Genomic DNA, 17,056 nt, shown 5'->3' with positions numbered 1-17,056 from the left:
AAATCATATCTGTTGCTATTATTAGCCGTTAGAAAGAGGCAGGGGGGAAAAGAAAGAGAAAATGATGCTGGATAAGCAGGGTATTTGAACAAATCGAGCTAACGTTCAACCTTAAAACAACTTTTAAAAATTATATTCCTCTCTTAATGAAATTTTTAAAATAAAATTCTTATCTGATTGCAGAACAGATTCCTGATCATTGTAGAAATTTTGGAAAATACAAACGAGTACGAAGAAGGAACCTAAGATTACACATAACCTTGATCCATGTGCACCAGAGGCCACTGTTCCACTCCGAGTGTTTGGGTGAATTTCACGCCAGTCTTCTTCCTACATGTAACCCAGGTGTGGCGGGCTTGCCCTGGGGGGCCTTCACCCTTTGTCCATCTCGAACCTGCACTTAGCATGTTTTGAGTCCTCCCAAGCACATCCAAATTCACCCCACATTAACAAACAAGGTGAAATTCTTGTGACGCTCTCACAGAGAGGCATGCGTCAGAACCCCATTAAGATTCCTAGTACATAGCACTGTTGTTTTCCTCAGATTTTTCTCTTGTCGCCAGCTTTCCATCTCTTCTCTTTCTCTCTCTTCCTCTTCCACACGCCTCGTGGTCCTCGGATCTGTCACCTACAAATTGGCACTTGCCATCTACCTCTACAAGGATTAAATTACGAGCCGCTCCAGCTGCTGACCTTCGACACCCCCTGAAAGGAGTTCAGGGCAGAGATCAGAAACGAAGCACTCTGTGCTCTGGGAAAAACTGGCAGAACAGGTCTTCAGATAGTTGGATATTTTCAGGAGATGATTTTATGAGGCCAATCTTGCATCTCCTCATATCTAGAAAAGCACTAAAATCCTTCATGGTGACGTCTGCTCGTGACTAGCAGTAACTTTCACGAGACTAGCAGAAACCTTCTGCAAAAAATATGTGCTTGACTGCATGTACTCCCCCTTCACCAAAATCATGTATATACTGACCTTCCCCCCCTACCTCTTTGGAGCAGTTTCTCAGAGCTATCTGAAACGCTGTCTCCCGGGCCATAGTCCTCATTTTGCCCCCAATAAATCTTAACTCACAACTCTCACCTCTCACCCACACCTCTGTTTCCTCAGATGTAGGATGAGGGATTTCAAGGATCCTGGGAGCCTTGTTCTGCTAGCATTTAGAGGTGATAACTTGCTTTAGACCCTGCCGGACCTGAGTGCGGGTATCAGTTCCACCGCTGACTGGCTGTACGACTTGGGTGAGTCCTTTCACTGCTTGCATTGGTCTCAGTGCTCTCACTGTTGAAAAGGAACCATTCCTTTGTCCTGGGGTTGTATGAGAATGAAATAACCTTATCTGTGTAGAGCAGGCAGCCCTATGCTTAGCACAAACATAGTAGGTGCAAAGGAAAGGCTACTTCTGTCCACCCTTCTGCCCTGGGTAAGGAGGTGAGCGGCTAGGCTGCCAGCTGGCAGACACTCCTGAAAACTCTTAGCCAACATTCGTGCACCGAAGAATGAATCTCACTTTCTGTGCTACTTCAATTTCCTCCAACCTAATGGCACTGAGATGGTGAGTGTGTGCGTTTGTTTGGTGTTCTTGGATTAATGAGCTTAAACGCTGTCCCTGGGGGAGAATAAGTGTTGAGACATCTCCAGGGAGACCCTGGGCTCAGTCATCTCTCAGCACCACGCTGGGGACCAAGCGACCAGAGAGATACCTGCCACACGGGCTCAGGTGACACATCCATGAAAGGGACACCTTTATGACACGTCACAGAAGGCCTGTTTTCTCCCCGTGGCACATTTATGGTCTGCGTGTTAACTGGCTTCTCCCTTGATTGTAATCAGACCCTCATCCAGGAGGGGACACTGTTCCTAAAAGAATGTCACCTCCCTCAAGCATGGATTACTCTTCTCTCCCCCAGGTTTTTCTAGATCATCTCTGTTTGGATTCAGAAAAATTACTAATACTGAAAAACTCATCAAGTGGAACTCTTGGGGTTTGTGCCCTTTTCTGTGTGTATGCTGCATGTCAATTACAAGTTTCCCTGAAAAAATTACCAACAATATTTTTCGCTTTTGTTTTAGACCTAAAAGGGTACTTTTGGTCTTTTAAAAATTATACACATATTAAAGACAGCCTCCCTGTAAAAATGTCAAACAACACAGAAGTATAGTAGTAGCTGGCATTTATTAATGTTTTCATACTATGGGCGCCAGATTCTGGGCTAAGCATTTTATAAAAATCATCTCAATTAACTCTCACAGCAACCCTATCAGGTGAGTATTATCATATCATCCCTTGGATGGTGTTAGGAACTTGCTCAAGGCCACAGAGTAAGTAATAGGAACTTGAACCCAGGCAGTCTGACCTCTCATGTGGGAATGTTAGAGAACTCTTGACCGAAACCACCAGCCTTGGCCAGGCCTCACTTGCCTGAGTTTTCTCACAGCAGGAGGTCCCAATAAGGAACATGGTGCTGCCACCCAAATCTAACGGGAGAATTTGGGAGGGGCCAAAAGAGGGAGGAGACGACCAACCTCCCAGAGTCCTTTGCGCTGGAATCCATCTTGGCTGAGAGAGATGCGTGCCACCAGGAAGGACCCTGAGTCAGACCAACTATGGGCCAAGCAAGATGACTGGCCAGAGACAACCCGGAAATTAACCCCATCACCATAAAACCCGAGGCTGCGAGCCACGTGGCAGAGCAGTTCTCCTGGGTTCCCTTACCTGCTGCTCTCCGCTCGGGCGCCCCTTCCCAATAAAGTCTCTTGCTTTGTCAGCCCGTGTGTCTCCTTGGACAATTCGTTTCCGAGTGTTAGACAAGAGCCCACACTCGAGCCCTGGAAGGGGTCCCCCTTCCTGCAACAGGAATATCAAAGTCCCATCTCATATGGTGGTTGGAGTTCAGGGAAGATAGAGACCAGAGTAGTTTGGGGGAAGGTTTCTCGGTGCCACTTATGGGAGGGGCACAGCCTGGATGGTCACAGAGAAGGCTCCCAGGCACTCAGGCAGAGGGGGCAGCTCAAACACTGACTGTAGAAAGGAGTGTGATATCAGTGTTATGTGACAGGGAAGAGTCCACTGAAATATTGGTGACATACAGGTCTTGGTTACGAAGGACTTGACATGGGAGCCATCTTAGGTTCTAGAGTGAGAGCATGGCAGGGCTATATGTCTATGAAAGCCAGTTTGGCAGACATGGTGACCAGTGTGTACACAGCAAGGAGAAAGAGCATCCTCACTCTGAACTTTCTGTTTAAGGTGCTCAAGGGACTTCCTGGAAGTTGTGTTTGCGCTTGAATCTCCAGTGGGGTCAACAAACTATGGCCCATGGGCCAAACCTGACTCCCTGCCTGCTCTGTTGGAATCCATGAGGTAAGAATGGTTTTCACATTTTTAAATGGTTGGGAAAAAAATCAAAAGAAGAAGGACATTACTGGACACATGAAAATTATATGAAATTCAAAGTTCAGTGTCTATAAAAAATGTTTTATTGGAACACAGCTGTGCCCGTTCATTTACCTACCGTCTGTGGCTGATTTCACCCTACAATGGCTGAGTTGAGTAATGACGACGGAGACCATATGGCCCAAAGTCTAAAATTTTCACTAGCTGGCCCTTTATAGAAAAATTTCATCCTGATCCTAATCTTTGGGGAAAAAACTTGGAAAGTAATCAGAGACTAACCGAGTTCTTGGAGATGGAAGAGCTCTCACCTTATACGGATGAAGAAGTAAATGCCCAGAGAGGGGAATATTGATCATTGAGTCATTGATTTGCTGAGTTGTCCAATAAATCAATCATCTAGACAACCTAGATGATTATTGACAGCCTACTATGTGCGGGCTTCCTGCCTCAATTTTCACTTCTGAGAGACATCAGGAATCAAGCTGGCTAAGGTTCCTGGCCATGGGGTGGACCCACCGGGGCTCTCAACCACCTGACGCTTTGACTGAGGGCCCAGCCTGCTTTCTCTTCTGGGCACCAGTGGGGGATTAAGCTGTGCGCAGTGAATATGAGGTCAGCCAACAGATTTCCTGCAGCACCTGCTAATGTGATCTGGCAGTTTCTGCTAGGGCATTTGTCCTTCACATCCTTCCCTTCACTAAGGACATACTAATTTTTGTGATTTCATGTATTTTCTACTTTTATTCCCCTAATCTCTTGCCAAGAAGAGTGCTTAGACTGAGACACGTAAGTCATCCCCTTGGATGGCTCAGCAAGCTGTGAAGGGTTCTGGTCCTGGGTTTCCCTAATCCTAGCCCTGAGGCTCTCGGCTGAGTGGTCCACAAAGAATTAAAGATGTAGACAAAGATTAAATTCCAAACAGGTAAGATAGAGAGATGAAGGGAGAGGGAAAAAGGAAAAGGAGGAGGATGAGGAGGAGGAAGAGGAGGGGGAGGGGAAGGAGGAGGGGAGGAGAGGAGGGGGAGGAAAGAGAGGAGAAGAGAGAAGAGAAAAGGAAACACCATGAATGTCCAACAATAGGGCATCAGTTACGTATATTACTTTCCAATGATACAAGGAAGAACTCTGCAACCCTTTAAAAGTTACTGCTGGACAGGGACTTCCCTGGTGGTGCAGGGGTTAAGACTCCGCACTTCCAATGCAGGGGCCCGGGTTCGATCCCTGATCAAGGAACTAGATCCCACATGCATGTCACAACTAAGGAGCCCGCCTGCCGCAACTAAGACCAAGTGCAACCAAATAAATAAATAAATAAAAGTTATTGCTGGCCAGGCTGCAGTGTTTTCTCAAGGGGACCCCAGGAGAAAATACAACCAACACAGAATGGATGTGGTAAGGCACAAAGGATTCCCAGAGTCAACAAACAAAAACAGAGGATGCCCGGTTATAGTCAGATTTCAGATAAATACGGAATCATTTTTAGCATAAGAATGCCACGTGTGATCTTTGGAACATGCCTATCCTAAAAAACAATCTGTCATTGATCTGAAATTCAGATCTAACCGGATGTCCTGCGTTTTCTCTGCAATCCTACAAGAAGAGGGAGGCCAGACTTGGGATTTCAGCCTTATCACCTAAATCGTTGTTAGCCCAGGGGGCCTACTCTGTGCAGGGCAGGAGGGAGATCTCCTTCAGCCACAAGGTTAGAATAGTGGCCTCATCTCCCAGCCTGATCCCTCTCCGTTCCCCCTGGACGGTCGCCCGTTGATGAGTCCGAAGTGATGTGGGAATTTGAGAAGACACAGGAGAAATAGCAAATACGGCCAATGGACTGGTAAGAGTAGAAAACTGGGGACAATGTGGAAACATATGTCAGGGGCCTTGAAAACATTTAAACTCTAGTCTAGTGATTCCACTTCTAGGATTTCATCCTAGGGAGATAATTAAGGGCACCATAAAGATTTAGCTATGACTATGTGCAACAGAGCCTTGTTTGCAATAGCAAAACACTGGAAGCAACGTAATTGTCAACAATAACAGAGGGCCGCTTAAATAAAGGATGCGATGTGTGCATAACGAAATTCTACCCAGGTATTAAAAATGATGCTCAAAAGAGATGTTATTGATACAAGAGAATAAACCACATCAAAAAGTGGTTAAGAAATGTTAGGATCCAATTTTGCAAAATACAGATGCTTAGGAAAAAGACAGGAAGACTTCATTCAAAATGTTACATTTGATTATTTTGAGGGATTTTTTTTTTTTTTTTTTTTTTGACTGTGCCACGCAGCTTGTGGGATCTTAGTTCCCTGACCAGGGATTGAACACATGCCCTCGACAGTAAAAGTGCAGAGTCCTAACCACTGGACCGCCAGGGAATTCTCTTGAAGGAATTTTTATTTCCTTCATCGGCTTCTCTGTATTTTAAATTTTTGTTTGTTTTTTTCAACATGCATGTATTATCTGGATGATTTTTAAAGTTTTTTGTTTTTTGTTTTAAATTACCATGGGCCACTCCATGGCCGGTCACTACAGCTGCAGCAGAAGGCCCTCTGTGCCCTTGTCTCTCAAGCCTCATTTCTAGCCATAGAGCCTGCATTTTGGGCTAGCAGCCCACCTGCATGCCTGTGTGATCCCGACATGCACCCTTCAAGCCTTTGCTCCCTTCAACGCATCCCTCACGCGGAACACCTTTGTTTCAGTCTAATTCCTACGCAGCCTTCGGGACGGCCCCAGCATCTCCTTCCAGAGTCTTCCTGATGCTCCCAGGCTGCATCACGTCCTCTTCCTGCAGCTGCACAGCCCCTCACCCCCCTGATAATCATCTGGGCACTTGTGTTTCTCCCTAAATAGACTGCACCCTTTAAGGGGCTTTGCCTCTTCGCTCTGTGATTCTAGCACGTCACACATGCCTGACACATCTCATTAAATACGTGATGAAGAGAGGAAGGCACGCTGGCGGGCGGGCATGGAGGAGGACACACTGTCCTGGACATTTATTGAAACAAGGCCTCAAGACTGCAAGTGCAGATGGAAAATTCTCAAATCCCATGATAGAGACCCCACCAGGGTAATAGCATCTATCAAAGGCGGTGAGTCATCCCCAGAGAAATCCAATTAAACATCCGTATTTCAAGTGATCCTGCTCTGCATTCTGCTATCAATACCGTTTCTATTCTGAGCTCTCTCAGCATTTGGGCCTCCTGTGCCTTCCATTGTCTGATCCCTGCTGAGTTCCTGCCACAGCGACCATGTCTTCTCCCCCAAACCTTCCCTCCCACTCCCAAGTTCATCTTTCTTTCCTGCTGACACTAACAAAAGCTAACATGCATTTGAGCAGTTCCCAGGGTTCAGGAACGGGGTCCAGCTCCATCTCTTTAAATCCTCACTATCTATAGGGCAGGTATTGTCATTCTCAACTTTATAGAAGGCTCAGAGAGGCTAAGTACATCATCCAAGATCACACAGCTGGCAAGGGATGAAGGCAAGATTTGAAAGAAGACAGCTTGACTCCAGAGCCCTGACAATCACCACTACGACAAACTGCCTAGAAATGTCGCCCAGATGTACCAGGTTGTCGCCTTCTACCCTAGTACCCCCATCCTTTGCCCCGTCCTTGCTGTCAGGAGCCTTTTAAAATACTTTCAACCACTGGCCATTCCAAAATGTGAGCTTTCTTGGGTGATGGGTTTAGCCCCATCCCGTAATTCCCATTAGCCGTCAAATCTACCTCAATATTTTAAAGTGTTTTTGAAAAAATAAACCAAAATGAATAAACATCAAAATGTTTTTGAGATGGGCAATAGACATTTTCCCCAGTTTTGTGTAAAGTTCAAGTAAAAAAAAAAATCTTGGGAGAAAATCAGGTGATTTTTATTGATCTCTACCACACAATCAATAAAAAACTGTGGGCCTGCTATTGGAAATGCAGCCTTCAGATAAATCCCCTGATGCCTCCTTGTGATCAGACTGCTGGCTGGAAGCGCCTCCTATATAGGAATTCTAAAGTTGTCATTCCTTGCATCTGAGCATCTAACGACAGAAGGAAAAAATCTTAGAAACACAATCTGCAAACCCCAAGCCCCAGGAAAGGCTCCCCACCCAAAAGGTAGCCTGTGGATTTGGCCGCACTGTCCATACTCTTAGCTTAGCCCTGCTGCTCCCATGAAAACACCCGAGCACCCCTCTGTATGCCCTGGATTATCTACAATCACCACCCACAATTTCCCTTAGACTCACTGCACCATCAAAAGCAGATCTGCTTTTGATGATAAGCACATTGACATTTAAATCACCCTCATGTTTATTCAGCACCAGTGATTAGTGGCCTTCTTTGTATGGAAGCAGGATCCGAGGGCTTGGCAAACCACAAAGAAACAGCAAGTTTCCTCTGCTGGATCCTCCAAAGCCAGGACAGGGCAGGGGTGTAAACAGTGGTGCTTCTGGCAAATATTTAACGACTGGCTGGGAGTCGGGGAGGGAGGGAGAAGCCTTGGTTTGTGTCATTTGCCAATATCCATGGTGCAAATAGTCCCACCATGGCAGGTTTGGCAAGATTCCTGAATATCACTGGCTAGACCCGACAGGTGGGCAAACTGGAGAATGCCTCTTTAACATTACTTTAAAAAAATTTTTTTAAAGTACTTTGTCGATTTTTTAGTTTTTATTTATTTATTTGGTTGCACTGGGTCTTAGTTGCGGCAGGCAGGCTGCTTCATTGCAGCTCACTGGCTCCTTAGTTGCGGCACACAGGCTCCTTAGTTGTGGCATGCGTGTGGGGTCTAGTTCCCTGACCAGGGATCAAACCCTGGTCCCCTGCACTGGGAGTGCAGAGTTTTATTCACTGCGCCACCAGGGAAGTCCTTAACATTCTTTAAATATTAATTCAACATTTATTTAAAAGAGAAGCTGAGTGCTGTGTGGGGTAAAGATTATGGGTGGCGATGAGGGTGATGATGATGATGATATGATGAGAATGATGATTTTAGCTACTGTTTATTTAGAATTTACTGTGTGATAGGCATTAAGTGCTTTATACAGATTATCTCAGTTAATTCTTACATGGGTTATAACAACCCTTCAAGGTGGATACTATGTGATCATCTCTCTTTTATAGATGAAGATCCTGCAGCTTCTAGAGTTTAAGTGGCTCAACCAGAATCACACAGCCAGTTAACTGGTGGTGTCAGGATGCTAATCTAAGTAGTGCCACCAGAGTGCCCAGGTTAAAGTAGCGAGAAGTCTCTCCTTTACTATTCTGAGAAGTCTCTCCTTTACTGTTCCAAGAAATTCAGCTCTGATACCAATTCAGCATAACCCTCTTCAAAAATACAAAAATCCTGTAGATGGCACGACTCACTCTATTTAGAAGGCTGTTTACAGACCATCTCCTGTTACATACTGACAAATGACCCTTTGGAGTGCAACGGAGCAGGACCCTATGGGGCCTTCCCAGGACCAGACCCCTCCCCCACCCCATGACCTCCACCTGCTTCTTGTTTGTAGTAAAACTTTAGCCTCCTAGGCCTTCCCCAAGTTCCAAAGAATAAACTTAAGAGAAGTGAGAAAATGCAGAAACAAAGGAAAACAAGTCAAGACAAAATAATCATAGTTTAGCCATGAAACAAAGTCAAGAACCTTTAGTTCCTTCTCAAGGGCTCTAGATAATATCCTGAGCCATGTCCTTGAGCTCTTTTGCAGATACTGGAACCCCCACCAGGTGGAGGAAGTTAACTGTACGATGCCCACAAGCCTGTAGACCCCAGATAGGTGGGAACAAGAAGGTTGATGACGTTGACTCCCTATTACCTCACCACCAACCAATCAGAAGAATGTCCACGAGCTGATCATGTACCCCACAACCACCGTCCCTCACCCTGTCTTTAAAAACCTTTCCCTGAAAGCCATCAGGGAGTTCGGGTCTTTTAGGCACTAGCTGGCCTGGACTCCTTGCTTGGAGTTTGCAATAAATGCTCCACTTTCCTTCACCGTGACCTGGTGTCAGTAGATTGGCTTCACTGCATGCAAGCGAGCAGACCCAAGTTGGGTTTGGTAACAGAGGAAGTCTCGCTCTTATAATGGACAAAAGTTGGAATTTTTGGTTGCTTAACACCCAAACTCTAGTTTTGGGAGAACCCTTCATTGTGTCAGTCCTCATTAGAAAAGTTAAAAAAGGGAGCACTCCCTCTTCCTCACACTCACCTAACCAGAAGATCCTGCCCAAGACCACTGAGCAAATGACACAGAGATGAAAGGACGGTGAGGCTGGATCTGTGATGTCCAGCAACAATGGTGGTGGCATCCCGGCCAGACTGGTCCTGTAGCTAGCCTCTGGAGCTCTCTGGATTCCTACCCATTTTCCAAGCCTGGCCCTTAAGACTACCTTTGGTTCCATGAGCCCCCCTCCCACCCTACCCCACCCCTAGCCTTCCCGTAAATCTTTTTCTTTGCTTGAGTCAGGCAGCGTTGATTTCTGTTTTTTGCAGCCAAGTACCCTAACTGAAACAAGCTTCTCTCCCAAGCAGCTCCTGCCTCTGAGGGAAGTGCTGATGGGGACAACTTTCTCCATCTTATGTCACTTTAGTGAGTCTGCAGATACCTGGACACCTGGCTAGCTTGCCCCTTAATTCAATTCTGGACAGAAAGATATCAGTAAGAGGGTATTACGAAGGGCTTAGGATAAGGTTTGGGCTTGTGTTAGGTGCTTTGAGGGATGGTTTAAAGGAAGTGGGCATTTACTCTGGACTGCATGTCATCAGGAAGTGGGGGGAATTCTCTGATAGGGCATCTTAATTCTTAGCCATAAAGTGAGAACAGAGTGAGGCTAAAGCTGCGATTGGTAAAGAAGCAGCTGGAGTCGCTCAGATGAACCAGGATATGGAGATGTTTGGTCATTTTTATGGTTTAGACAATGTTCACAACTTATTCACTTTCAGACATACTTGTGAAGTTGTCTTGTCTTGGTCTTGATCTATCTCGGTCTTAGAATGGCCTCATCTGATACTGGCAATCTGCAAAATTGTTTATGTTCAACAGAACACCTTGGCCTAGAGAAAAGTTAACATATACTTATTATAAAATATGAAATCCGTGACTCTAGGGACCAGTCCCACCCACTTTCATCTTCCCCACAGTGCTCTGCTCTGCACGGTGCCTGGCACGCAGAATGTTCTCTGTGAGTGCTGGCTGAACTCAATTATGGGCCCAGGGAACTTGGGACCTGGCTCTATGAGGATCATGCTGAAGCGTAGTTTCAAAATTTAAACACGTGACTCATACACCTAGAGAATGAACACTTGTCAAAAATGTATTTAACCCATTAAAGAGGGAAACAATAAGATGGTAAAGCTCATTCCCAGAGCATTTAAGGAACTGGATTTGAAACAGGAGGGAAGGGGGCAGGGCACAACCTCTAAAAGAATGACATAGCCCTTGAGGATACGACATAAACTGGTTAGAACCAACTAGGTCCAAGAGGGTGGAAGATTCACCTTCCAGCGGACCTTGAGCCTCATTATATGCTCATTGTAATACATTAGCTAAACGACACACCCACGGGCACCATGGCAGTTCTGAGGCCGAATATAAAAGGTCAAAAAGTGGGCAGTGGCCCAGTTCCTTGAAATTTCTGCCCCTTCCCTGAAATAGTTGGAATAATCCTCCCACTCATTAGCCTATGAAATTACCCAGCCCATAAAAATTAACCACCCCATACACTGCCTCCAGAACTCTGAGGTGGGTGCCTGCTTTAGTTGTCAGCTGTCCCAAGAGCCCTCCAGAGTCCAGAGAATGAAGAGCTTTATCTTTCCTGAGAAGGACTGTCTCAGATTTTAGCTTGTGTGTTTGGGGCTGTGGCTCTACAGCGATGGTTCTTAAAGAGCCCTCACCCATTTGTCCTCTTTCCTCCGACATGCAGCTCCTGGGCAGGGATGAGGCAGTTACTAGACCAGGCCTCGGGTCAGTGCCTCATCTTGCCATGTCCTGGCCAGGCCAGGATCGGGCACCAAGTGGCCTCCTCTAGCACCGTGGGCCATGGGAGTTCACACCAGCAGTTTGCCTTTTAGAAGAAGTGCTTCTAGCTCTACTTTTAACATTCCCTCTCACTTCTGTACTGACATGTCACCTTTCTGGATTGCCAGGTTTGAGGAATAACTGGTGTTGGTGGTGTGTAACATGATTTCTGTGTCAAGGGGCACGTGCCCTGGTTTCTCTCTTGGTTGCTGGCAAATTCTGAGCTACAGGGAAATGCACTGAGTATGAATGTTCTTGTCCGCGATTCCTCCCTTAGACGATGTAGATGCCGATGGTAGTCGATCTATTGTAAATATATACATATAGATGCAGTTAAGCACTTCCACGTGGGCTGCATAAGAATCAGGTCCTTAAATACCTCCCAATCTGATGAAATGATAGAAAGGAATAAAGAAACATTTTCCAGAATGGAGGAATACATTTCTTTTTTTAATTTATTTTTGTCCAAGTGGTGAACTAATGGTGGTGTTGCTTCTTTGCATGTGATCAGTGTGAAGGTTCAGGTGCTTTTCATGGGACATTTGTGAGTCACAAATACGAAGTTGCCGTTTGAATTCAGTCAGGCTCCCGGGTGGTGTCAGCCACGGTCTGTCACGTGAGGGAGACAGGGACTGGGGCTCCCTCCCAGTGCCAAACACAAGCAGACAGCACACCCTGACTCTCCTGTGCCCTCAGGCAGCATGCTAAGGACAGCTCTGTGGCCTGGGGCACCCATGTCCCAGTATAGGATTGCCGTTCAGGTGTTTTGTACCCCTTTCTTTTCTGATGTTGTCTCCTTTTTTTTTTTTTTTTTTTTTTTTTTTTTTTTTTTTTAAGGAGTTACAATAAAAATCTTTATTTAAGTTTGGTCAGTACAGGTAAGATATACTGGAGTCACAGAGCAATATGCATTAACAGGATACAACGGTTCATAAAAACTGAGTAACTATGCACACAAATTTCTTAAACATTCAGTCACCTAAAGAGGAAATGCACAGATGTATGGTGGAAAAAACTGTATCTAACACTGAAACTACTATAGGACTCCTTCAACAAGTCCAACTTTCAGTGATAAAACTACTGTACTGGGCAGACCTGGCAGTCATAAACCCACATCTACGCTAACAAGTCTGAATGGTGCCTAAGTACAATAACAGCATGAAGAAGAATGCCCTTACACAGCACAGGTTCTAGGAGAGACACAGATTTAAACAGACATCATTGTGTTACACTTTAAGGAAAGATTTCCATTTACAACTTCACATTAACTCATATAAAAATAACCTGACCCTACACAAAATGTCCTTTTAGCAACATTCAAAGTAATTGTTACAATTTCCAAAGTGGCAGAGGTATTGAAGCAAAAAGAAAAAAAAAAAAAAAGGAAAAAAAGAAAAAGGGAAAGGAAAAAAGAAAAAAAAAAACACCCACAAAAAAGGCAAATTGTGACAAAAGTATGAATTAATTTTCCGGACAGTATCCTCTCCCAAATTAAATGACACTGTATAAAAATTCGCTGGAAAAAATTTTACAAAACTGAACCCTGTACATTTACACTTGAGTCCAAGCCATTCTGAACGTGGCGGGAACCCGTAGTTCGGTTACCTTTCCCACTCACTGTTTTCTCCTCTTGAGGGTCATGATTGGAGTCTGTGTCATTTGAGTGGTGTGTGAGAGAGTTTTCACTGCCCGTGGGAGAGTCTACACTTTCATACCCCGCACTGAGTTGGTTTACGTAACTACTACCTCCTCTGCCAGTTCTCTCCTCCGAGCTGTTGGAGGCCTTATTACCATTCCCTGGTGAAGAAGGGAAGTCATCTTCGGCTGTGTCCCCCTCCCTATGAAATCCAGACCCAGACGTCCTCTGCCGGGAGGAACTGCCATTACTTGGTCCGTTGGCCAGACGACTGCAGTCTTTACCTGTGGCCTCTGCCTGTCCTACAGGCTCAGAAGATGTAGTCCTGCTGGTACTCGGGCCTGGGGCTTGAGACTGCTGCTGTTGGTACTGAGCCAACTGCTGGCGCGTCTCCTTCAGTTGTTGCTGCAGAACTAGAATGGTACTCTGCATACCCTCTACTTCTTCGTCAAGTTGAATGATGAAGTCATTCAGTTCATCCTGACTGCTTTTAAGCTCCTCACTATATTTCTTCTGTAAAGCCAATTCTGCTTCAAGTTGTGCAATACGTCCCTGGGACAGCTGCCTTCCAAGCTCTTGATTCTCCTGGATAAGCATTCGACACTTCGCCATTAACTTTTTGCCTGTTTGGAATTGATTTGAATGATTAAGAGAGAACTTAAGTCACCCTTGTTAAAACTGCACTTAAACGTTGGGGCAATCTGGAACATTTATCTTCCACTCATCTTAGACTCCATTATCACCAAGTGAAAATTCGAATTGGTGACTTATAGAATGATCTGACGAAAAAATTCACCTCCAGGATTGGATGGAAGCATGAAGAAAATAATGCCTCTTTTATCTAAATGATCAAATGAATTTGCTAGAAATGATCACTATATATATATATATTTTTCTCCAATTCACAAAATGTCTCACTTAGGCCAGCCCACAGTTCCAATACATTCTGTCCCCAATCTTCTGGCAGGCACCCTGTGAAGCTGTCCCACATTAATGTCTACTGCAATATCCTGGGACAAGGTGTCAAAAAGCAACAAGTGTCAAGTCTCCTTGTCTTTTATGATACCAGCTGGAAAAAAAGTAGGTCTTTAAAAAATGAGACACAGAGCCTTTTCCTTCACTTTGAAGAGCACAGCAACAATTTTTTCGAAATCAATCTGCTCTCACAGCCCCCCCAAAACCAAAATGTTAGAAGTACAACAAAATCATCATAGTAATCCTTGAACTTAAAAAACAAAACAAAACCAAAACAAAAAAAAAAAAACCAACTATTTCAAGGCACATTTAATTTAATATCAAGAGTGCAATACAAAAGGCCCAAATACAATGAAGGAACACATTCCCCCATTAACACCAACGACAATGCTCTTTCAACATGTGCCTGTTGAATGGAATGGGGATTTAATAAATTTCACTACTGAAAAAAATAACGCAGTGAGTCTCATCACAGCTAATATCCTTATACAATCTAGTTGTGAAATGAATGTTTATAATGCTTCAAACAGTTTAGACCTGAAGTTTGATACCACACCTTCATTATTTGTACAGTCCTCAATAAGATTATCTACAGTATTAGCAACCATTCAAAGAACAAACCATTGAGTAAAACCACATTGATTTAAGGCTCAATCAAGTAATATGGAGCCCCAAACTAAATGGTTAAATATATGAACTACTTGTACTGACATCTATTATTTGATTCTCTCATGACTATTAAGTTGGTTCTTAGCAAATAAACCCTTTAAAGGCAAAATTCACCTCATTTGAGTTTGACCCAGAAGTTCAACAACAATCACGAAGTCCACAGTCTTATTGGCAAAACTGATATACAGTGTCTCTAAGTCACTATGCTCAAGGTTAAGAGCGATGCATATTCCATCTTTACATTTACTGGAATTTTACATGTTCAATTCATGATTTTAAATCTCTAGGTTTTCATTCCTCCAAACTGTCTGAAGACACAGTGTGCCACAGACTTAAGACTTCTGTTTCTCCCTCTATTTTCTTCAAACAGAAACATTTCTCAAGTGTCTACATGTTCTAGAAGGGGAATTTTTCGGAGGTGGCCACTTCTTCGGAATAGTCCGACGCCATCAGGCCTCTGAAGCAAGGGGAGGGGGAAGAGAAAAAGCTGAAACACAAGGTTCATCTGGTAAGTTTTACATTAACCATTACAAGCTGGACAGTATAAGAATGTGGCTTTTTGGCTCAAGAAGTCTGAGTCTTGGTGTGGAAACGAGTACTCGGCTGTCCCACCACAGCTTTCTCGTAGTGGGACTGTCAGGGAAGTCTTGACTGGGGAGTATGATTTGTTTACCTATCAGGCGTAAACTTCCAGGCACTCAGTTCATTTTGGGCTTGTTCCAGTTTGTCTTTAGTCTGTTCCAGTTCACCTTTCATTTTTAGGAAAAACAAGTTGATCGCTGGGTCTACCATTGTTGATCTCAGTTGGGCAACGCTAGGCTGCTGGACTTGCTTGAGGTACTGGATTTGAGTAGTACACTCTTGCATCTCTTGCTCCTTGGTTGCTAGTCGCATTACAAGAATGTTTTCCCTGCGTGCAGACTCTTGCTGTTGTTGCTTTAGTTTTTCTTCAGATTCCCTTAAGCCAGTTACATCATTAGAGTTAAGATCTGTGTACTTGCCCTCCAAAGCTTGCACGTATGCTTCATATTGTTTCCACCTGAGAATTAATTCATCTCGTGCCATAACTTTGAAGTCTGTTTCACTCAGTCGAACCTTTTTAGGAAGAGGTTCCTCGTTGGTCATCTTGAATCCTCTCCTGACGGAGGCCGCGCCGGCGCCGCCCAGTCACATAGGCTGACTCCGCGCTGCCCGCTCGCTGCCCTGGCCACCCGACCCCGCTGCCGCCGGCCCCCGCGCTCCTCCTACCGCCACAGCCCCGGCTCTCCCCTTTATTTGCAGGTCTCGCTGCCTGTCTCCTTTTTTTGTACCAATCCAGCTGGGAGAAACTTCGCCAATGCTGGAAGTGTGATTGAAGTACCTCTCTTTTGTGACTCTTGTACAGCTTAATGTGCAATAAAGGAAAAGTTATATCTGTTAAAAAAAAAAAACAAAAAAAACTAACCACCCCATATTTTGGGGCCTCTCGCCTTCTGAGATGGCCCACACTCTGCCTGTGCAGCGTGTTTCTCCCTTGGCCGCTCTTACTTTCTGAGATGACCCCATGCCCTGGGGCTGCTCTTGCTTTCTGAGACAGACCACATTCTGTCTATGGAATGTGTATCTCTCTAAATAAATCCACTTCTTACCTATTACTTTGTCTCTCATTGAATTCTTTCTGCAATGAGACATCAAGAACCTGAGCTTCATTAAAGTCCTGAGACCAGGTGTGTGATCTCAATTAAAAGGCAGTGGGGGCTTCCCTGGTGGCGCAGTGGTTGAGAATCTGCCTGCCAATGCAGGGGACACGGGTTCGAGCCCTGGTCTGGAAAGATCCCACATGTCGCGGAGCAACTAGGCCCGTGAGCCACAACTACTGAGCCTGCGCGTCTGGAGCCTGTGCTCCGCAACAAGAGAGGCCGCGATAGTGAGAGGCCCGCGCACCGCGATGAAGAGTGGCCCCCGCTTGCCGCAACTAGAGAAAGCCCTCGCACAGAAATGAAGACCCAACACAGCCAAAAATAAAAATTAATTAATTAATTAATTAAAAAAAAAAAAAGGCAGTGGGTTCAAGTCCCAACCTGGGTTGTGCGGTTTCAGTTTCATGGGTACTCTTTAATAAGAATCTTAGAATAAGATTGCTAGGTTAGACAAAGAGCTGGTTAACAGCCTCTAGGGCAATAAAACCATAACCTTTAGGGTTAGCTTTTTGAGTGGACAAAATCTACATGTCAACATGTAATTTCATAGTGTCAGTGGTCTAATCAAATAGTAAATAACCTGGTCAAATACGTGGACACCCTCCCACGTGATTAAATAATACTTGGGCAGGTCATTAAACAATGGCCCAGTATGACATGGAAAGGACATGCTTGCCCCACCCGCT

The 17,056-nt window shown here is 44.8% G+C and overlaps 2 protein-coding genes across 3 annotated transcripts in view; both read right to left on the bottom strand.

Annotated features, from left to right (window-relative positions):
• LOC118881544 (bMERB domain-containing protein 1) overlaps positions 1 to 17,056 on the bottom strand; it is a 156,436-nt gene that overhangs the window by 13,557 nt on the left and 125,823 nt on the right. The gene's annotated exons all lie outside the window — the stretch shown is intronic.
• LOC118881545 (pre-mRNA-splicing regulator WTAP) lies at positions 12,253 to 15,939 on the bottom strand. 2 transcript variants are annotated; one of them, XM_036826600.1, is made up of 2 exons: positions 15,365 to 15,937; positions 12,253 to 13,678 (listed from the first exon to the last, which is right to left on the bottom strand). In XM_036826600.1, the coding sequence occupies exons 1-2, from the start codon at positions 15,814 to 15,816 to the stop codon at positions 12,940 to 12,942; spliced, it is 1,191 nt and encodes a 396-aa protein (XP_036682495.1). In that variant the 5' UTR covers positions 15,817 to 15,937; the 3' UTR covers positions 12,253 to 12,939. The 2 variants fall into 2 exon arrangements, with proteins under 2 accessions (XP_036682495.1, XP_036682494.1); XM_036826599.1 differs by lacking the exon at positions 12,253 to 13,678 and adding an exon at positions 14,317 to 15,148 and having other exon boundaries at positions 15,365 to 15,939.

The sequence above is a fragment of the Balaenoptera musculus genome, chromosome 15, assembly GCF_009873245.2.
Source record: "Balaenoptera musculus isolate JJ_BM4_2016_0621 chromosome 15, mBalMus1.pri.v3, whole genome shotgun sequence".
In the NCBI taxonomy this organism is placed as follows: Eukaryota; Metazoa; Chordata; class Mammalia; order Artiodactyla; family Balaenopteridae; genus Balaenoptera; species Balaenoptera musculus.
This window is presented reverse-complemented; position numbering and strand designations above follow the sequence as displayed.